Source organism: Asterias rubens, chromosome 13 (genome assembly GCF_902459465.1).
Source record: "Asterias rubens chromosome 13, eAstRub1.3, whole genome shotgun sequence".
Classification (NCBI taxonomy): Eukaryota; Metazoa; Echinodermata; class Asteroidea; order Forcipulatida; family Asteriidae; genus Asterias; species Asterias rubens.
In genome coordinates, this window is record NC_047074.1 from 11,674,294 (window position 1) to 11,692,552 (window position 18,259).

The window sequence follows — 18,259 nt, forward strand, 5'->3', positions numbered from 1 at the left end:
CAGCTGAGAAGAGAATTGGTCCCCTGCCCTTATGTAAAACTCGAGGGATTGTGAGTTTATGGGTTGAGTTTGTAGCTAATTTTATTAATTTTTTATATGGGATAAATTTGCGTAGACCTACCCGATCCAATAACCGCGATCTCATACTTGAATTAATCAAGTCTATAATGGGCTTGAGCTCTCCTATCCCTCCCCATGACAACATTTTTCGTTTTGAAACAAAAATTAATAAAATGGAATTGGAAAGATTTCACACAGTGTCAACCTTATCCCTTACAGTATCGCCACGGAGGTAGGATTAGATAAATGTAGGCCTACACACTGACCACGAGTCCATGACATCGGGTGTAATGGTAATAATAATAATAATAATAATAATAATAATAAGACTTGTAATGCGCACATATCCACCCTGCTGGGTGTTCAAGGCGCAGTAAAACCAAAAACAAAACAAAAACAAAACACAACACAAAGAAAAACAGACACAACAAAATTAGTCATTGAAAACCTGTGACATAAGATAAGTTTTGAGAAGAGACTTGAATTTTGCAGTACAAAGACAAGATCGAAGATTAAGTGATAGAGAGTTCCAGATGCGTGGCGCGGCTGAAGAAAAAGACCTGTCACCCCATGAGTGTCGAGACTTGGGTTCAATGAGGAGAAGCATAGAACTTGATCGAAGATTCCTTGATGGAGTGTAAACTTGAAGCAGTTCAGAAATATAGTGGGGAGCCTTGCCATTACACGTACATGTACACACAAAGTATCAATTTGTAAACCACACGGGAAAACTGGTATCAACTCTGCCAAAGGCTGGTCAAACCATAGAGTAAGGTCAAACTAATGATGGCAAATAAAAAACTCTGCAAAACGTAGCATTTACTTCGACTTATAATGGTACAACAACAAAATTAATATTCAGAACTTGTGTGTTTTTGTTTTTGTTTTTGATAAAGACTTAATAGCGGGTTGAAGAGGTCCTCAAGTTTGGTTAAGGCTAAGACGCTTTTAAAGAACTTCTCATGATTAATTACATAATAATTATCTTATGTACACAAAAGTGCAAGCATTGTGTCTACAGTGTTATTATAACGCAATTGTTAACTATTTTTTAGATCAAACATGTATTTTTGTAATCAAGAAATTAATAAATCTATTTTTGCCTCGAAGTTTTACTCTCCAATTGCACCTTTGTTATCATTTATTTACAGCTGATGAGGGTATTGTTTTATCAACCAAGATTTCACTTGTTAGGGCAATTGGCTTTATACTGTGATGGGAGCTGACAGAAATTAACTTTAAAAACTGATATAAGGGAGTTTGAAAAGGGGCAATACTTATGGGATTGCATCAGGGGATCATCTTTCTTTCCCCCCATGGGAATTATCAAGGATTGGAGGAGAATTATTCTCAAGAGGGCGCTAACAGAAAAAGTTTTACTCGGTTTATTTGCCATAATTTGGGACAGAGACAGGGCGACCAGGGTGGGGGAGAATCTACTGCCATGATCTAAAGATGGTGGTGATGAAATCTTGAACTCTTTCAATCAAATTTATTTTTTAAAGTTTTTCATTTTGCAATGGGCCTCCATGAACCTGCCAAAGATTAGATTGATAACAAAAAAGAAACATAAATTATTTTGAAAACAATAAACGTCGAACAGGGTGAGTAGAGTTGGTCTCTATGATCATGGAGGTAGTGGTCTAGGAGTTTTCCACTAAACACCGGAAAGAATGACGCATAGGCCCTTTTCGAAACCACGGCCTCGACTTTGGATTCGGCTTGAGGCTCCTTTCTCTCATCACACCCAAAGCACGCGCATTGTCAAATCATGCCGGCGGGGCCAAGTTAGCCTGAGCCGAATCCAAAGCCAAATCTAGTCGTTTCGAAAAGGGCCATAGACTTGACATAACACAAGAGGGCGCTGTTCAGATTGTAAAGGGTTAAAAATAGTGCACTCGATAATAAAATCTCTGGGAAAAAAGTTGCATCAACACAACATGGCGACTACCATGGACTCTCCGACCGTCGATTGGAAAGCTGTTGTTTTGGATCAGATAAAAAAGAGAAATGAACGAGAATCGGGCAAATGTAAAGCAGTATTCGAATCACGTAAGTCCGTAGCGTAGCTGCTGTCTCTTGTGTTGTCTTCTTCACGTCGAGGTCGTTGAAAATATTGAATGTTTCTAAAAATAAAATTCTTAAGTTTACCAAAACAAACACATCGGGTAGGCAGTGCCATTTTCTTTCGCCATGATTGTTATTGTTACATGTATTGTAGGTCTACTACAGTACTAGTCTACTACTTCTAAAGTTCTATCTGAATCTGAATCTAAATAATATAGTCGGCAACGTCCTAATGGAACATCACACCAGTGTTATGAGAAGTTGCGATAATGTAACCCTCCTCCCGACGGCCGCAAGGCCGGAGGGTTATTTAGGAGATTTTTTTGATCGGCAAATGACAATCTGATGTCCAACACGTATATAATTTCGACAGCTAGTCACCAGATTTGCCCCATTTTTACCACTTTCAAAAATCATGACACAATTTCTAAGGTAAGGGCACGAACTTAATCCTCATTGTATAAATGAACACTCAAAGTCAAAACACCATTGTCGATTGAGAATTTTTGAAGAAAAAGGACAAAAACTTACCAAATCCCTGAGCGAATTCCCAGGTTTTTATTTTGAACTTGTCGCATCGCTTTGCAAACGATTTATTTTGTTGTTGGACTAAACCATTCTGTGAAAGGGGTGTTACAAGGCAGTGCGTGCACGCTGTCGTTTACATTGCCTGCCGTTCACTCATCATCATGGCATGGCGCGCACGTGCCGCAGCACTGCAACATTTTCTGTTGCTAGCTTGGTGTTTATATCCCCTTGTTGAAGTTTGCGGAGTTCCCTTGACGGGAAGGTAGAGACCACTAAGTCTTTACTTACCTTCAATGAGAAGAAATGTGTCTAAGTTTCCACAGAGTAGCCTTCTCGAAAATAATGTTTTACAACTCTCCCAACAGATAATAAACTTTTCAGCAACCTCGATTTGTCACGAACTCAAAACATCCAGCTGCAGATACAGGTAGAAAAACTCAAACAGGAGAATGCAGAGCTACAGATCAAAGTCCAATCAGGGTAAGTCTTGGTGCACAGGTTAACCCTCCTACTGTTCAGCTCATTATTGCCATTGAGGTCAGTTGACCAACCACTAGAAACCATGAGCAAGTTCGAGTCGGCACACTTAGTCGACCCGTGGTTGACCAGCAACGTACATGCGCAGTGATGCACTCACTCGAACGACTCATTTGGAAGTCTAGTCAACCTTTCGTCTGTTCGCGATAGTGTCACTGGCTCCCCTTTGTGCTTTGTTAGAATGGAACATGCTGTTGGGACCCGTGAAGAAACCATGGGCTAGAGACTGGTTCCAAATGGTAGACCACAGTAGTCCACCAATGGTCAACCAGCCTGGGTTTGAGTGCAAATGGTCAACCTTTAGTTTAAAACCATTGTGCGCACTCGAACTTGCTCTACATGCACTTTGTAGACTACAATGCATTCACCACATTGCATGCTGGCATAGATTAAATCATTTAAAACCACAGTGGGTGATATTGTAAGAGTAAGAGGGATGACTGTGTACTCTATGCATTCCCCACTTAATTGCAAGTTGGCATACATGTAGTTCACCTATCATTCAAAGCCACAGTGGCTGATAATGAATGGTCAAACAGTAGGAGGGTTGACTGTGTACTGTATGTATGCATTCCCCACTTGATTGCAAGTTGGCGTAGTTCATCTATCATTCAAAGCTACTGAATGGTCAAACAGTAGGAGGGTTGACTGTGTACTGCATGCATTCCCCACTTGATTGCAAGTTGGCATAGTTCACCTACATGTATCATTTAAAGCTACAGTACATGTAGGTGATATTGAATGATCACATGGTAGGAGGGTTGAATGTGTACTGTACGTATGCATCCCCAACTTGATTGCAAGTTGGCACAGACCTGCTATCACTCAAAACCACAGTTGGCTGATATTGAATGGTCAAACAGTAGGAGGGTTGACTGTGAACTTTAAATGCATTCTCGACTTGATTGCAAGTTGGCATTATACATACATGTATATCTTCTATCATTGAAAACCACAGTGGCTGATATTGAATGGTCAAATAGTAGGAGGGTTGACTGTGAACTGATGCATTCTCGACTTGATTGCAAGTTGGCATAGATCATCTATCATTCAAAAAGAGTTGATGAAATTGAAGGGTCACAAAGTAGGAGGGTTGACATTGGACTTTAATTTACCACATAGTATAACATTGGAGGCCTGCTGGCATGGGTAGTGTTAATGTGTAGGCACTCATCATTCTTAAACCTCAGTGGACGATGATCATTGATAATGAATGTTTAGACAGTAGGAGGGTTGACTGTGTGCTGTGTGCGTTTTCACCACACACATAGCAAATGGGCATGGACAGTCTATTATTCTCACTTGGTGTATCCCATCATAAGCATACGATAACAAGCCTGTGAAAATTTGGGCTCAATCGGTCATCAAAGTTGCGAGAAAATGATGAGAAAAAAACCCTTGTTGGACGAATTTGTGTGATTCAGATAGGAATAAAATACTACTAGCTAGAAGTCTTTTGTTATTTTAGTGAGAAATTACCTCTTTCTCAAAAACTACACTACTTCAGAGGGAGTCGTTTCCCACAATGTTTTATACTATCAACAGCTCCCAATGCTAGTTACCAAGTCAGTTTTAAAGTTAATATTTGTTTTGAGTAATTACCAAACGTGTACCTTCCCTTTAAAGATTTTTCCCATGGAAGTCCCCGTTTTCATATAATTCCAGGCATTGTAAACCCTTATAATGTGCCAAATAATTGGGTCTCAAAATTCATCACTGCAATAACCTATCTCTCTGAAAGTTTGTATATACTCAGCGCCTTGAGTACCTTGTTTGGTAGATACATGCGCTATATAAGACTTCCAATATTATTATTATTATTCTGTTATTATTATTTTTAAAGACATTTTCCCAGTCGCATATTCCATTTCCAACCAAAAAAGGAATTTTACACAGAATTAAAAGATTTCGCAGAGCTTTTCCTTTCTTTGTATTCTGTTATTTTCAGCAGGAAATTAGGCTGTAGGAAATGAATTACATTTAATCAGTTCAATATGATCAAGGAAGTAGAGATGTTTTATAAACATGAACTTGAAGCGTGTTTCGTTTTTACTTTGAATGTAAATATTATTTTCTTTGAATCAAAGATGTTATTTATACCTGCGCCCGCTCCATCTGAGTGGAATTCACTGACACAGAGTACGGTCTGGGATGATATTCTTTCTACTTTAGTCCGAATTCTTAATTTGCCCAGTTGGAAAATTCAGAAAGTTATGATTTGTATTGTACAAATGTATTTGTAATAGTCTATTATTCAAGGCAGTGGACACTATTGGTAATTACTCAAAATAGTTGTTAGAATAAAAACTTACAATGGAGAGCTGTTAAATAATACGTATGTAGTAGTATAGAACATTGTGAGAAAACGTAGTTTTTGAGAAAGAAGTATTTTTCCACGAATTTGATTTTGAGACCTCAAAATTAGATTTTGAGGTCCCGAAATCAAGCATCTGAAAGCACACAACTCTGTGTGATAAGCAATAATGTGAACGCGCTTTGAGAAGCCCTTCTGGTGTATAAAGCGCTATTTAAAAAACAACTATTTTTATTGTTATTATTAGAATAATGTAAGTATCGAGGGCCCAAGATACTTTTTTTTTCAGGAATTTTCCCATTCATCAAAGCCCATCCGAGATACTGTACTTTCCGCCATACTTTCTGACATGTCTGAGTTAAATACTCATTTCTGCGTGGGATTCGAACCCAAGACCTTCCAAGTTTTACATGTATCATGCAGGCCTCGAAACAACCAGCGGCAACCACAGCAATTGCCCTAGTGCCCTGTGGTTTTTCTGTTTACCAATTCAAAGTTTCCTCAAGAGCAAAATTGCTGTACCCCTTCAATTCAAGAGCGAAAGTCATGTAGTTACTTCGTGTTTGTTTTTTAATAGGGCTGGCAACTCAGGAACGAAAGGAGAGAAGACCCAAGCGCTGGAGCAGAAATTATACAAAGTCCAGGAAGAACTGACTGATTTGCATCGCAAAAGAGGAGAGGTAGGCTTAGAACTTCTTTGTGTATTAATAGTAATAATAATCACTTCATTTATAACGCGCCTTTTCAAAGGGATACAAAGTGCCAAGTATTTACATGTACTGCAAAGTGAGTGGGACGAAGTTTGAGTTATGAGACCTAATCCTTAGCACCATGTAAAGGTTTACAAGGTGCTGTGACGCAATATGCAGCCAATCCAGCCAGGAACACCGAGGCGAACCCCTTCTCTTTTCTATAAGTGCACTGGGTTCTTTTACGTGTGTAATACACAGGACCAACGGTTTTACGTCCCGTCGGAAGGACGAAGCAATGGTTAAGTGTCTTGCTTGAGGATACAAGTGTCACGACTGGGGGATTCGAACCCACACTCTGCTGATCAGAAACACCAGAGTTTGAATTAGGTGCTTTCAACCGCTCGGCCAGAACACTTCCGCAAGTAGTAATTGTTCTTAGCACATTCTTTTAAAGACCTTTTGTAACATTGTTACCCCTGTTTATCAGGCATACTGAGACCATTCCTCAGACATTCTCAACTTCCCGGTAACCAACCCCAAGCTGCTTAAAATACACGTACTAAGTGGTTAATCCAAAACAACTCGGCCCCTCTCAGATTCCATGGTTAACTTCCGACAACAATTTGGCATTGATATTGTATGATCCATGACCATATTCACAATTTCTTGATTTTGTGTATTTCATAATTATAGACGTTAAACCAATGTTTGTATGAGAGAGATTGGCTGTTGCCAGCTTGGTGTTTATATCCCTTTGTGGGAGTTTGCCGAGTTCCCTTGATGGGAAGATCATTCAAACAAACAAACAGACAAACAAACAAACCAACATCCATGAGTACATGTACATGCGTACAAATAACACTTGAAACAAGCCAATAAAATGTGATTTGAGTATTGACTTTGAGTATTGACTTTCTAACTTGACCCGCTTTATATTGTGTGTGTACAGAATGCCCAACAGTTGATTGACCTCAGTGCACTGGTGCAAGAGAAAGACAAGGAGTTACAACTCAGAGAGACGAGGTACTAAACTTGGATTGTAGTCAGTGTACCATGTACACGTCAAGATTTGAAGCTCCTCTTTAAAATTACAGGCTTTGGCCTCTATTGCCCCTTGTATTGGCCATGATGCCCTTATGAAATGTTCCAAATTTGCTACCACAAAAGTGCCTTTTTGCAGTAACAGGTAAAACTGCAAAGTTGAAATCCCATGGTTGATAACACAAATGACTTTTGTTATTGATGCTTTGTTTTTGAAAGGGCGTGGGGAATAAGTCGTTTTCTCCTTGGTAAAAGGCATCTCTATGAGGAAATTGTTTATAGATCCTTCCCATGAAATTATGCTAATTAGGGCCGGTTTATAGTCGGTCGCGCGATGGTCGTGCGGTGGAAAACTTGATACGCGAAACAGTTTATAGTCATTGCTGAGGCCTAAAAACTGTGTCTGTTTATGATCGCGCTTCAAGACTTCCATTGCCCGACCATCGCGCGACCGACTATAAACCGGCCTTAACATTCACGCATGCGTACAGACACTATTGGTTGGCAAACATAGAGATGTGCACTCAGCAGATGTACAACGCGTCTGCGCCACACCACCCTCATCCCCATAAAGAAAAACGCGATGTTCCTATATTTTGCCAAACAAATTGTTAGTGCCCACGTGTGCAACTTCCATATTTTGGTCGCAAGGGCAGTGGTATCGCAGGAGCTAGCAATCTCACAAGAACATCCCCACTGTCATGAGATTCGCAGAATGAGCCGGTACGCTATCAACATGATAAACATTTAATGACTCTTCCACAAGGTTTATGAAGTATCAGGCCTTAGTACGTTTCTATATTTCTTAAAAAAAATGTGTGCCATTTTGTGAAAGTTTTGTTTTACTTTTGCCTTACCCTGGACGTCCCCTGCAAACAAAGACTTATGTCCAAAGATTTGAAACAAAATAAAAACTTAAGTAATACTAGTATTGATTATTGAATATTGCAGGTTACAAGAATCTGAAATCAAGATCAGCGCCTACGAAGATGAGCTGAAGAACCTGGAGGTAGCTCTGATGGAACTTCAGAAAGCTAACGACGTAAGAGAAATCTTTCTTCTCTCCTCGTTTTATTATATCTCACAATTGTTATGACTGTTTGATTTGCAAAGTCTTTAACTAATTCTTTTGTAATTTGTCACTGCTTTGATGAGTAAATAAAAGGAAGAAAAACATCCTTCAAATCCGGGCACCAAGGATTTGAAATGGACCTTAAAATCTGAGAGTAATGGGGAGAGATTGATAGTGTAAAACATTGTGAGAAACGACTCCCTCTGAAGTAATGGTTTTCGAGAAAGAAGTAATGTTCCACGCTTTTGGTTTTGAGAGCTCAGATTTAGAATTTGAGTTCTCGAAATCAACCATCTAATCGCAACTTCGACGACCGATTGAGTTCAAATTTTCACAGGTTTGTTATTTTATGCGTGTGTTGAGATACACCAAGTGAGAAGACTGGTCTTTGACAATTATTATTACCAATAGTGTCCAGCGTCGTTAAACCTTCAAATGCAATATTCAAGGCATATCTTCTAATTGTAATCTTATTGTATCTTAAAGATGTTGAAGGACGAATACGAGACGCTACAGCTCCTGTACAGCACCACAGAGGAGACGATACGCAAAGTGAGAGATGAGAACACCGATCTGGTGATGCGCTGGATGAAGGAGAAGTCGCAAGACGCCCTCAAGATGAACCAGGAGAACGAGACGTGGCAGAAGAGGAAACAAGAGGAGATCCAGAAGAAGCTGGTGGAGGCGGCCAGGGAAAAAGAAGTGGAAGTGGAAGACTGGTAGGTTTCTCCATCACAGTTAACTTTTCTTTATTTTCTTTAAGTGTAAATTTAAAGGCAAATTTGTGTGGATCATTGTATTCTACTTTTAAAACATCTTTCCATCCATACATGTATGCATTTTATAACTAACAGTTTCAAACGCTTTGTATAGACCAACTCGTCCGATCCAAGGCAACCTGTTCCTTTAATGGCCTGATGTTTCAACCCTAGCAGAGTCTTTCTCAACGGCTAAAAAATAGAGAATCATTTTTTATTTTGTTCATTTTTTGTTATCTTCCTAGTGGACCACGATTTCCAAATTCACCAACGTTGCCATCCCCTATTGGAATCTGCATCAGTGCTTCAGTACCTGACAAAGCCATCTTTCAACTAGTAAGTATTGCAAATCCGTCCAATTGTCGATCCACATGCCTCTGCAGAGACTGCAGGACTACTGCAATGTGTGGGTTCTGTTGAATATTGAAGTACATGTACATACTGCACAACACAATTGAGATAGATCTTGTCTTTGTTTCTGATCAGCAGAGTGTGGGTTCGAATCCCCAGCCGTGACACTGTGTCCCTGAGCAAGACACTTAACCATTGCTTCGTCCTTCGGATGGGACGTAAAGCCAATGGTCCGCATGTAAAAGAACCCAGTGCACTTATCGAAAAGAGAAGGGGTTCGCCCTGGTGTTCCTGGTTGTGGCGGCTTAATGCGCCGTAGCACCTTGTAAACCCTTTATAAGGTGCTAAATAATTGGGTCTCAGAATTCATCACTGCAATAACCTATCTTTCTGAAAGTTTGTATATACTCAGCGCCTTGAGTACCTTGTTTGGTAGATACGTGCGCTATATAGGACTTCGATATTATTATTATTATTATTATTAGTTCGTGTTCAACTAATATTGATTCCGGTCTTGTAAAATGCATTTTGCTCCGGTATTAAATTTGAGCTACATGGGGTACATTCAGACGTGGGGTTAAACTAGTCCTTAATCCAAAAGTGCTAAACTAACCCTCTGTGGGAACGCAATATTCTGGTCTGCGAGGGTCAATTTGACCCACTGAGCTGGGCTAAACTAAAAATGGTGGACTAGCCTAACTTAGCCCAGGTTTTACGACAATTTTAAGCTTTCAACAAAGTGTAATGTTTTTTTTATGATCGAGGGCAGTGCGGATCGTAAACTTCAGCGGGCACAAATAGAATTGCGTTTGTGCTGGGGCCAAGGATTTGAAGTGATTTTGCCGTATTTTATTGATGGAATACATGATGACCATGAGGTCTGAGAGATGATAGCGGATCGAAACACTGTGGGAAAACGCATGCGCAATGTAACGAACCGGAACCAGCAATGGTAGGGGTCGCCGATGCATTACCAAATAACCAACCTCTTGGGCTAGTTTAGTCCGCTTGGCAAGAATAAACTCGCTGTGTGAACGCAAGCCAATTTTGCACTAAGTGATACTTATGTTTTTGACACCGGCGGTGCTCAGATTAAGGGCTAGTTTAACCCCACGTCTGAACATACCCATGTACAAGTCCTGCAGTCTTGTGGCTTCCCCCCCCCCCCCCCGCCATATTCAACTCCATGGATATTTGATGTTGTGCATAATATAGTATGATACTTCGCCAGTTACCACACTTTAACCCAATTGACTCAGCACATTAAAATTACGCTTACCTGAATAAGGTTACCATCCAAAATAAACTGTACCCAGAGCCGCCATTTTCGCTGATTTCTTCACGAAGTTCCCTGAATAAACAAATCTTTCCATGTTCTGTTGAACAAAGTTTGAAAAGTCTCCCTGATTACAGAAACTTTTCCCCCATTATGTTGAATGTTCAGAACTGAGAAGTCTCTCGAATCAATCCGATAAATCTACTCCGCGGTAGTAGAATTAAAGAAAGACAGTTCTCTAAGTCTAAAGAACAAACTCTACCTCGCGAGTAGATTGTTTGTGCTTAAGCAGCTCTCTGAAACCCGGTCGTGACACTTGTGTCTCTGAGCAAGACACTTAACTATAATTGCTTCTTTTCACCCAGGGATAAACATGGTAAATGGGTACCTGTGAGGGCAGAAATGGTTCGTGTGAACGATTTAGCCGAGTAGCACACATTCTAGCATTAATGTTGCACAGGCTGTATACTCCCCAGGTAGCTGAGATGGTTTAATGAATGAATTAAGGCCCAGTGACCAGGGGTAATAATGTCGGAAGCGCTTTGAGACGCCCGTCGGGTATTATTAATGTATCTTGATTGTTTCAGGACGCACATGATGGTGAAGTCAACGCTGTGAGATTCTGTCCATCGGGGCGGACGTTTGCCACTGCTGGGCACGACAGAAAAGTCAAACTATGGGAGTTTATGAATAGTGAGTTTTATCTTTCACAGTAATGTTATTGAAACAATTGTCGTGTCTTAAAACCTGTTTACCTGCGAGTTTGCAACTATGCTTTTGTTATTTCTCACTTAAGAAGTACTTTCTCATTCAAGTATTTGAAGCAGCTCTCAAATTCAAGCATTTGAAAGCACACAACTTGTGTGACGAGGGTGTGTTTTCTTCCATTATTTGCTTGCAACGTTGACAACAAAGTGAGCTCAAATTGTCACAGGTTTATTATTTTATGCATATTTTGAGATACACCAAGTGAGAAGACTGGTCTGTGACAATTACCAAAGGTGTCCATTGACTTTACGGCAAAGTGTATTACCCAGGGGTCGATTTCACAAAGAGTTAGGACTTGTCTTATCTCAAGTTAGGACGAGTAACTCGTCCTAACTTAGGATTAATCTTAAGGTCTGCATGCTACAGTGCAGGGTTGGGACTCATCCTATGATTAGTCTTAATTTAGGAAGAGTTTTGTGAAATCGACGGCTGGATATTTATCGCCCAACCTGTCAACCCTTGAAATATTTTGATGACAGTAATTTTTTTCCTGTTTGATTTTAGTATCTGGGTCCTGTCACGCTAAAGGCAGCTTAGCGGGGAGCAACGCGGCCGTCATGTGCATAGACTTTGATCAACAGGAGCAGTTTGTACTCGGAGCGTCCAACGATTTCGCAACGAGAGTATGGGGGGCACAAGACCATAGGTTACGGGTGAGTGGTTGCTACAATCTCAGAATTGTTGTTGCTCTTTCTTGACCCTAACCCCAAGACCACTTTCACACTTAATGATTTTCCTGGGAAGACCAGGCGCGGATCCAGGGGGGGCGCCAGGAGGCACAGGCCCCGGGGTAAAAAAAAAAAAAAAAAAAAAAAAAAAGGCTTGATTTTTCGACACAAAAACTCCAAAAGCTCAGTGCTTCCGGGGACTTCGCCCCCTGGAACCCCACCGGGGTTTCGCCCCTGGACCCCACCCCTTACATTTCTTTGAGCAAAAAATAAAAAATTATGACTACAAAGTTGTGCCCCCCTGTTAAAAAAATCCTTGATCCGCGCCTGAAGACCTGGCAATAATTATTTGGTTGACGTTTTCACAATTGAATTGCTAAGCCTAGACAGCTATTTTAGCATGTACACGAGATTTAAACGACTCTCCTAAAAACATTGTTCTGTGATTTTTAGACTTAACGACTAATGAAGCTGAAACTTCTACAGTTGAAGATGATACATCTTCTTTCACTGCAAGTAGGGATTCATGGCATGGGCACAAACTTGGTCTACAAAAGGTATCAAAAACCTTTAAAGGCACTGGACACTTAGATTTGTAATTACTCAAATTCATTTTTAGCATAAAAACTTACTTGGTAATGAGCAATGGAGAGCTGTTGATGGTATAAGACATTGTGAGAAACAACCCCCTCTGAAGTATAAGGTCGTTTTTGAGAAAGAAGTAATTTCTGACTAAAATATATTAAAATTTAATTTGAAGAGGTCTCAAAGGTCTCAAATTCAAGCATCTGAAAGCACACAGCTTGTGCGGCAAGGGTGTTTTTTCCTTCATTATTCTCTCGCAACTTCGACGACCAATTTAATTAAATTTTTCACAGGTTATTTTATGCATGTTGAGATACACCAAGTGAGAAGACTGGTCTTTGGCAATTACCAATAGTGTCCAGTGCCTTTAATGTTGCATCTTGTGCTTAAAGCTTTATCATTTATCGTTGGGGTAGTTCAAAGTTGTTTTTTTTTTTTTTTTTTTTTTTTTTCACAGCACACTTTAACAGGTCACGCCGGTAAAGTACTAGCAGCGAGGTTTTTAGGTGATTCAAATAAAGTGGTTTCAGGAAGTCATGACAGAACTCTCAAAATCTGGGATCTTCGGAGTCGAGCATGTGAGTTTATTGTCATCACGATAAGAATAATATTATAAGGTTTCATATAGCGCTTTATAAACCGTGTCTCAAAGTACCTTCAACATTATCACCCCTGATCACTTGGCCTTTTCATTTCTTAAACCATCTCAGCTCCCTGGGGAGTATACAGCCTTATATGTAGTGCACCAAGCTAAGTCAATCACAAGAACCATCTCTGCCCTCCAGGTACCCATTTACCCCTGGGTGGAGAGAAGCATTTATAGTAAAGTGTCTTTCTCAGGGACACAGGTGTCACGACCGGGATTCGAACCCACACTCTGCTGAACAGAAACACCCGAGCTTGGGTTCGGTGCTCTTACCTGCTCGGCCATGACACCTCTTGTCAATTTAATCAAAATGTGATGTTTTGATCCATTGCTCAACAACGGGTATTCCTGTAGAACACAGAAATGGTGTAAATGCCGAACGGTGGGAAAACCTGTGAGAACAATAAATCCGTGTCAGGTTAGGTTTGCGGTAACACCATGTGCGTGTCATGGTCCAGTGGTAAAGCGCTCTGGACTCAAGCTCTGGTGTTTCTTAGCAGCAGAGTGTGGGTTCGAGTCCCAGTTGTGACGCCTGTATCTTTAAGCAAGGCTACTTTCACAACTTTTGAACCAAAGGTGGTATCAACATGGGGTTTAAACAGTATTAAAGCATAGATTGTGCCCTTTTCAAAAAAAAAAAAAAAAGTGGAGAATGACCTGGGTCGACAATTGACTCATTGCGCTTGATCGCATCACAAATACTTTTGCCTCGTTTCATCAATGAGTCCTTCTTAAAACGGATACTTCTTTCTTTCAGGTATTAAAACTATATTTGCCGGGTCAAGTTGCAATGATCTTGTCACGAGCGACGGGAGGGGAACGAATATCATCAGCGGCCACTTCGATAAAAAAATACGGTTCTGGGACACAAGGTGAGTATTTTTGGAATCATTATTATATATATATTTTTTTAAGTTAGTTTTCAATCGGGGATACAGAACATGGTGTGAATTTTACCCTTACATCGGTGTGCATTTTTAAAGGCACTGAATTCTTAGGAGCGAAAATCAACCTTTGACCCCAACTTCTTATTTTTCAGGTCAGGCGATGCGAGGGCAAATGAGTTTGAACTCTCAGGTAAAATAACGTCGCTAGAGTTGAGTCCAGACAGACAGTATCTCCTGTCATGCTCAAAGGACGACTCTCTCAAGTTCATTGACCTCAGACAGAACAGGGTGGCTGGAACAGTCTGGTAAGTATATGATGCTTCGATTTGATTGCTTTCTTAACCCTCCTACTGTAATGTTCCTTTACATTTTGCATCAGGGATGGAGAATATTCATTTTGGTTTTTACCCATATACACCGATTTGTGTTAGCACTGTATAGGGGCCTACTCAGTACTTTACCCGAGTTCTGTGAAAAAAATAAATTAAAAAATTGCCAAAAACAATACCAACTTTGTTCTCTTGGTCAACAGTGCTGAGGGGTTTAAAGTATTCTTAGATTACACCAGGGCGTCGTTGAGTCCTGATGGACAGTACGCAGCTTGCGGGTCACAAGATGGCGCTATTTATATATGGAGTATGGTGACGATGAAGCTTGAAAAGACGATAAAGGAACATAAGTGAGTATGACATTTTACTTGAAAGCCAGATCAATTCAATTAAATTCAATCCAAATAAACTGTATTGGTCCTTTGCAGGAAATGCCTAGAACTGGTCATTCCAGCTTTTGATTTTCTTTGTTATTTCTGATGTATATCCCCCATTATTCATGTATTTTCTTTGTTTTCCTTTCTTAATTTGATACTTCTTGATTTTATTTGATATGTATATTCTTTATTTAATGCTTCTTTTTTGATGTATTCTTGATATATATTCTTGATTTGATACTTCTTGAATTGAAGTGTTCTTAATTTTGTATTTCTGGATTGAATAATGCTTCTTTATTTGATATATCTTTGATTTGATGAATTCTTGGTATATTTTTGTTTGATACTTCTTGAATCGTACATTCTTGATTTGAAGTATTTTTTATTTGTTTATTCTTGTTTTGATACTTTTTGATTTGATACCTTTGGTTAGATACTTTTTTTGTTTGAAACACTCCTATTTGATACATTCTTGTAATCTTGATTTTGTACTTTTTAATTTGATATACATGTATTCTTAATTAGACTTCTTAAATAGACATATTCTTTAGTTGATACTTCTTAATTATAGATTAGACTTCTTAAATAGATATCTTCTTTAGTTGATACCGGTACTTCTTGATTTGGTATACATTGTACTCTTTAGTTGATACTTCTTAATTATGTACTATTTTATATCACTTTGTTTGGGATAGTATTTTTTAATGTGTTTTCTTCAAGCCACTTGATTACCTTATTGCTATAGCATGTTCTTAAAAGTCTAGGATATTATTGTAATAGTTATTAAGCAGAGAATTGTTCAAACTTTTTAAATTTTTAAATATTATTATTATTATTCCAACCCCCGTGTGACTGATCATGACAGTAACACTTTTAATTTTGCTTTGTTTGCAGTGCACCAGTCATAGCAGTGACATGGCATCCGCAAGGGAATAAATTATTGAGCTGCGACCGTAACAAGAAGGTGATCATGTGGGCCGACTTCTAAAGGGCACCCTCTACTGGGCAGCTATCATTCTTCGCAAATAAGGCAAGACGAAATAATAATCTTATTAATCAGGTCGTAAAAATCACGCAACATATTTCAATAACAACTTTGTTGCTTTTGACGTTTGTATAATTTATGATTTTTGGTTTACTTTTTCTAACAAGCAAGAATCAATCTACATGTATAAAATTGATTGTAACGTTCGGCAAGCAAATATTCAAAGCTGGGAAAAAATGCATGTATTTAAAAAAAAAAAAATCAAAAACAAGTTGACAAGCGTTCTTGTATAAACCTTTTTATTTGGTACAAAATTATAAAAAAACATTTAAACTCAAAACACTTTATTGCATTCAAGATTGAACATAATTCACACACATTATTGTCGAGGCACATCCAGCTCTCTTTGGAGGTAATGTCGACTTACATCGGAAATAATATTGGACTTTGTGTACACAAATCATGTTTACCTGTACTTGTCATGCATCATTTTGTTTCTGGCCTTGCCAGTGCGGAACAATGCAGACTTTTGAACACTTACATCATAATGTTTAAAGACGCTGGACACTATTGGTAATTATCAAAAACCAGTCTTCTCACTTGGTGTATCTCAACATATGCATACAATAACAAACCTGTGAAAATTTGAGCTCAATTGGTTAAAGTTGCGAGATAGTAATGAAAGAAAAAACACCTTTGTCACACTAAGTGCTTTCAGATGCTTGAATTCGAGACATGAAATTCTAAATCTAAATTGTGGAAAGTAACTTCTTTCTGGGAAAACTACATCACTTCAGACGAAGCCTCTTCTCACAATGTTTTGTACTATCACCCTCTCCCCATTACTCGTTACCAATTAAGGTTTTATGCTAACAATTATTTTAAGTAATTACCAATAGTGGCCACTGGCTTTAAATAATGTGTGTCTTTATTTATGAGAAAAGGTGCAAACTTTTGTATTTAACGAAAGCAATTGCCTGAAATTGTATTGGACTTAAATCTGAATACATGTACAGACTTTCCATAGTGGGCATTGATGCTTTAGAGCAAATGAATTGACCTGGTAAGTCTGCTGCCACCTAGTGATCAAATGTATCCCAGTTGGCACATAATTTATTAACAGCCCAAACACAACTGGTCTTCCTGCCAACTCATAAGTCCCAATTAAAATTGTTTAAAATCCAAGATGGCTGCGTGGAGGCCATGTAAACCATTATGTGGTAATAAAGCGAAGCATAACTTCTTCCAATGCCAAATCATCTATAATGAGTGTTTTACATAATGTACCACAGATGCTGCAATTGCATTTAAAGGCACTGGACACTATTGGTAATTACTCAAAATAATTAATAGCATAACAACTTACTTGGTAACAAGCAATGGGGAGAGGTTGATAGTATAGAACATTGTGAGAAACGGCTCCCTCTGAAGTAGTGTAGTTTTCGAGAAAGAAGTAATTTTCCACGAATGTTATTGCGAGACCTCAGATTTAGAATTTGAGGTCTCGAAATCAAGCATCTGAAAGCACACAACTTCGTGTGACTAGGGTGTTTTTTCGTCCATAATTATCTCGCAACTGCGACGACCAATTGAGCTCAAACTTTCACAGGCTTGTTATTACATGTATGTGCTTATGTTGGGATACACCAAGTGAGAAGACTGGTCTTTGACTATTACCAAACGTGTACCTTCCCTTTAATAACACTTGCAAAATACATAAGGCTGTGATTATTTATCATATATGTGTTAAAATAAACATCTCGCACAGTAGTGTAAACGGAGCTGCTACCTTATAAAACCATGGAGGAATCTAATTTATTCCTCCATGATAAAACGTATGTTCAGCAGAACTTCTTGATCAACAAATATCAGCTGATAAAAAATATGCTAAAAACCAATAATAAAAACTACATACATTTATGACAGCCATTAGTCTGGAGCTCTTCACCTGTATAAGCAAAACTATTTTGCACTAAGATGTTTTGTGTGGATAAGCATTTACATGTATATGAAATTTGGCCTTGATTGCCAGCCAAAATGGCTGTGGATGATACTTGTGGTTGGTTCCCGCCCACTGTCTCCGTTGTGAGGAATATGTTGCGTTGAGGGTCAGGATGATTAGCCTATATGTGTGCACTGTCTGGTTTGGGTGTACACAGACACATTTACAAAACCTAATAGTGCCATAGTATTGTACACACCATTCCTCAAAATGGCTTATTTTGGGCGAGTAGCAGGCCTCGAATTAGCCTACAGCAATTGACATGCTGTCCAATGCTTGGTGCGGTGCCCTTTGCAAAGTTTCAATAAATTAACAT

At 39.1% G+C, this 18,259-nt stretch overlaps 1 protein-coding gene across 1 annotated transcript; it reads left to right on the top strand.

Moving 5' to 3' along the window:
* The first annotated feature begins 1,971 nt into the window (after positions 1–1,971).
* LOC117298993 (autophagy-related protein 16-1-like) lies at positions 1,972–16,188 on the top strand. Its single transcript, XM_033782394.1, has 14 exons — positions 1,972–2,112; positions 3,021–3,135; positions 6,084–6,186; positions 7,148–7,221; positions 8,191–8,281; positions 8,798–9,030; positions 9,315–9,405; positions 11,284–11,389; positions 11,969–12,117; positions 13,175–13,295; positions 14,121–14,235; positions 14,403–14,555; positions 14,783–14,929; positions 15,851–16,188. Exons 1-14 carry the CDS (start codon positions 2,001–2,003, stop codon positions 15,942–15,944), a joined length of 1,704 nt encoding a protein of 567 aa, XP_033638285.1. The 5' UTR covers positions 1,972–2,000; the 3' UTR covers positions 15,945–16,188.
* Positions 16,189–18,259: the final 2,071 nt, after the last annotated feature.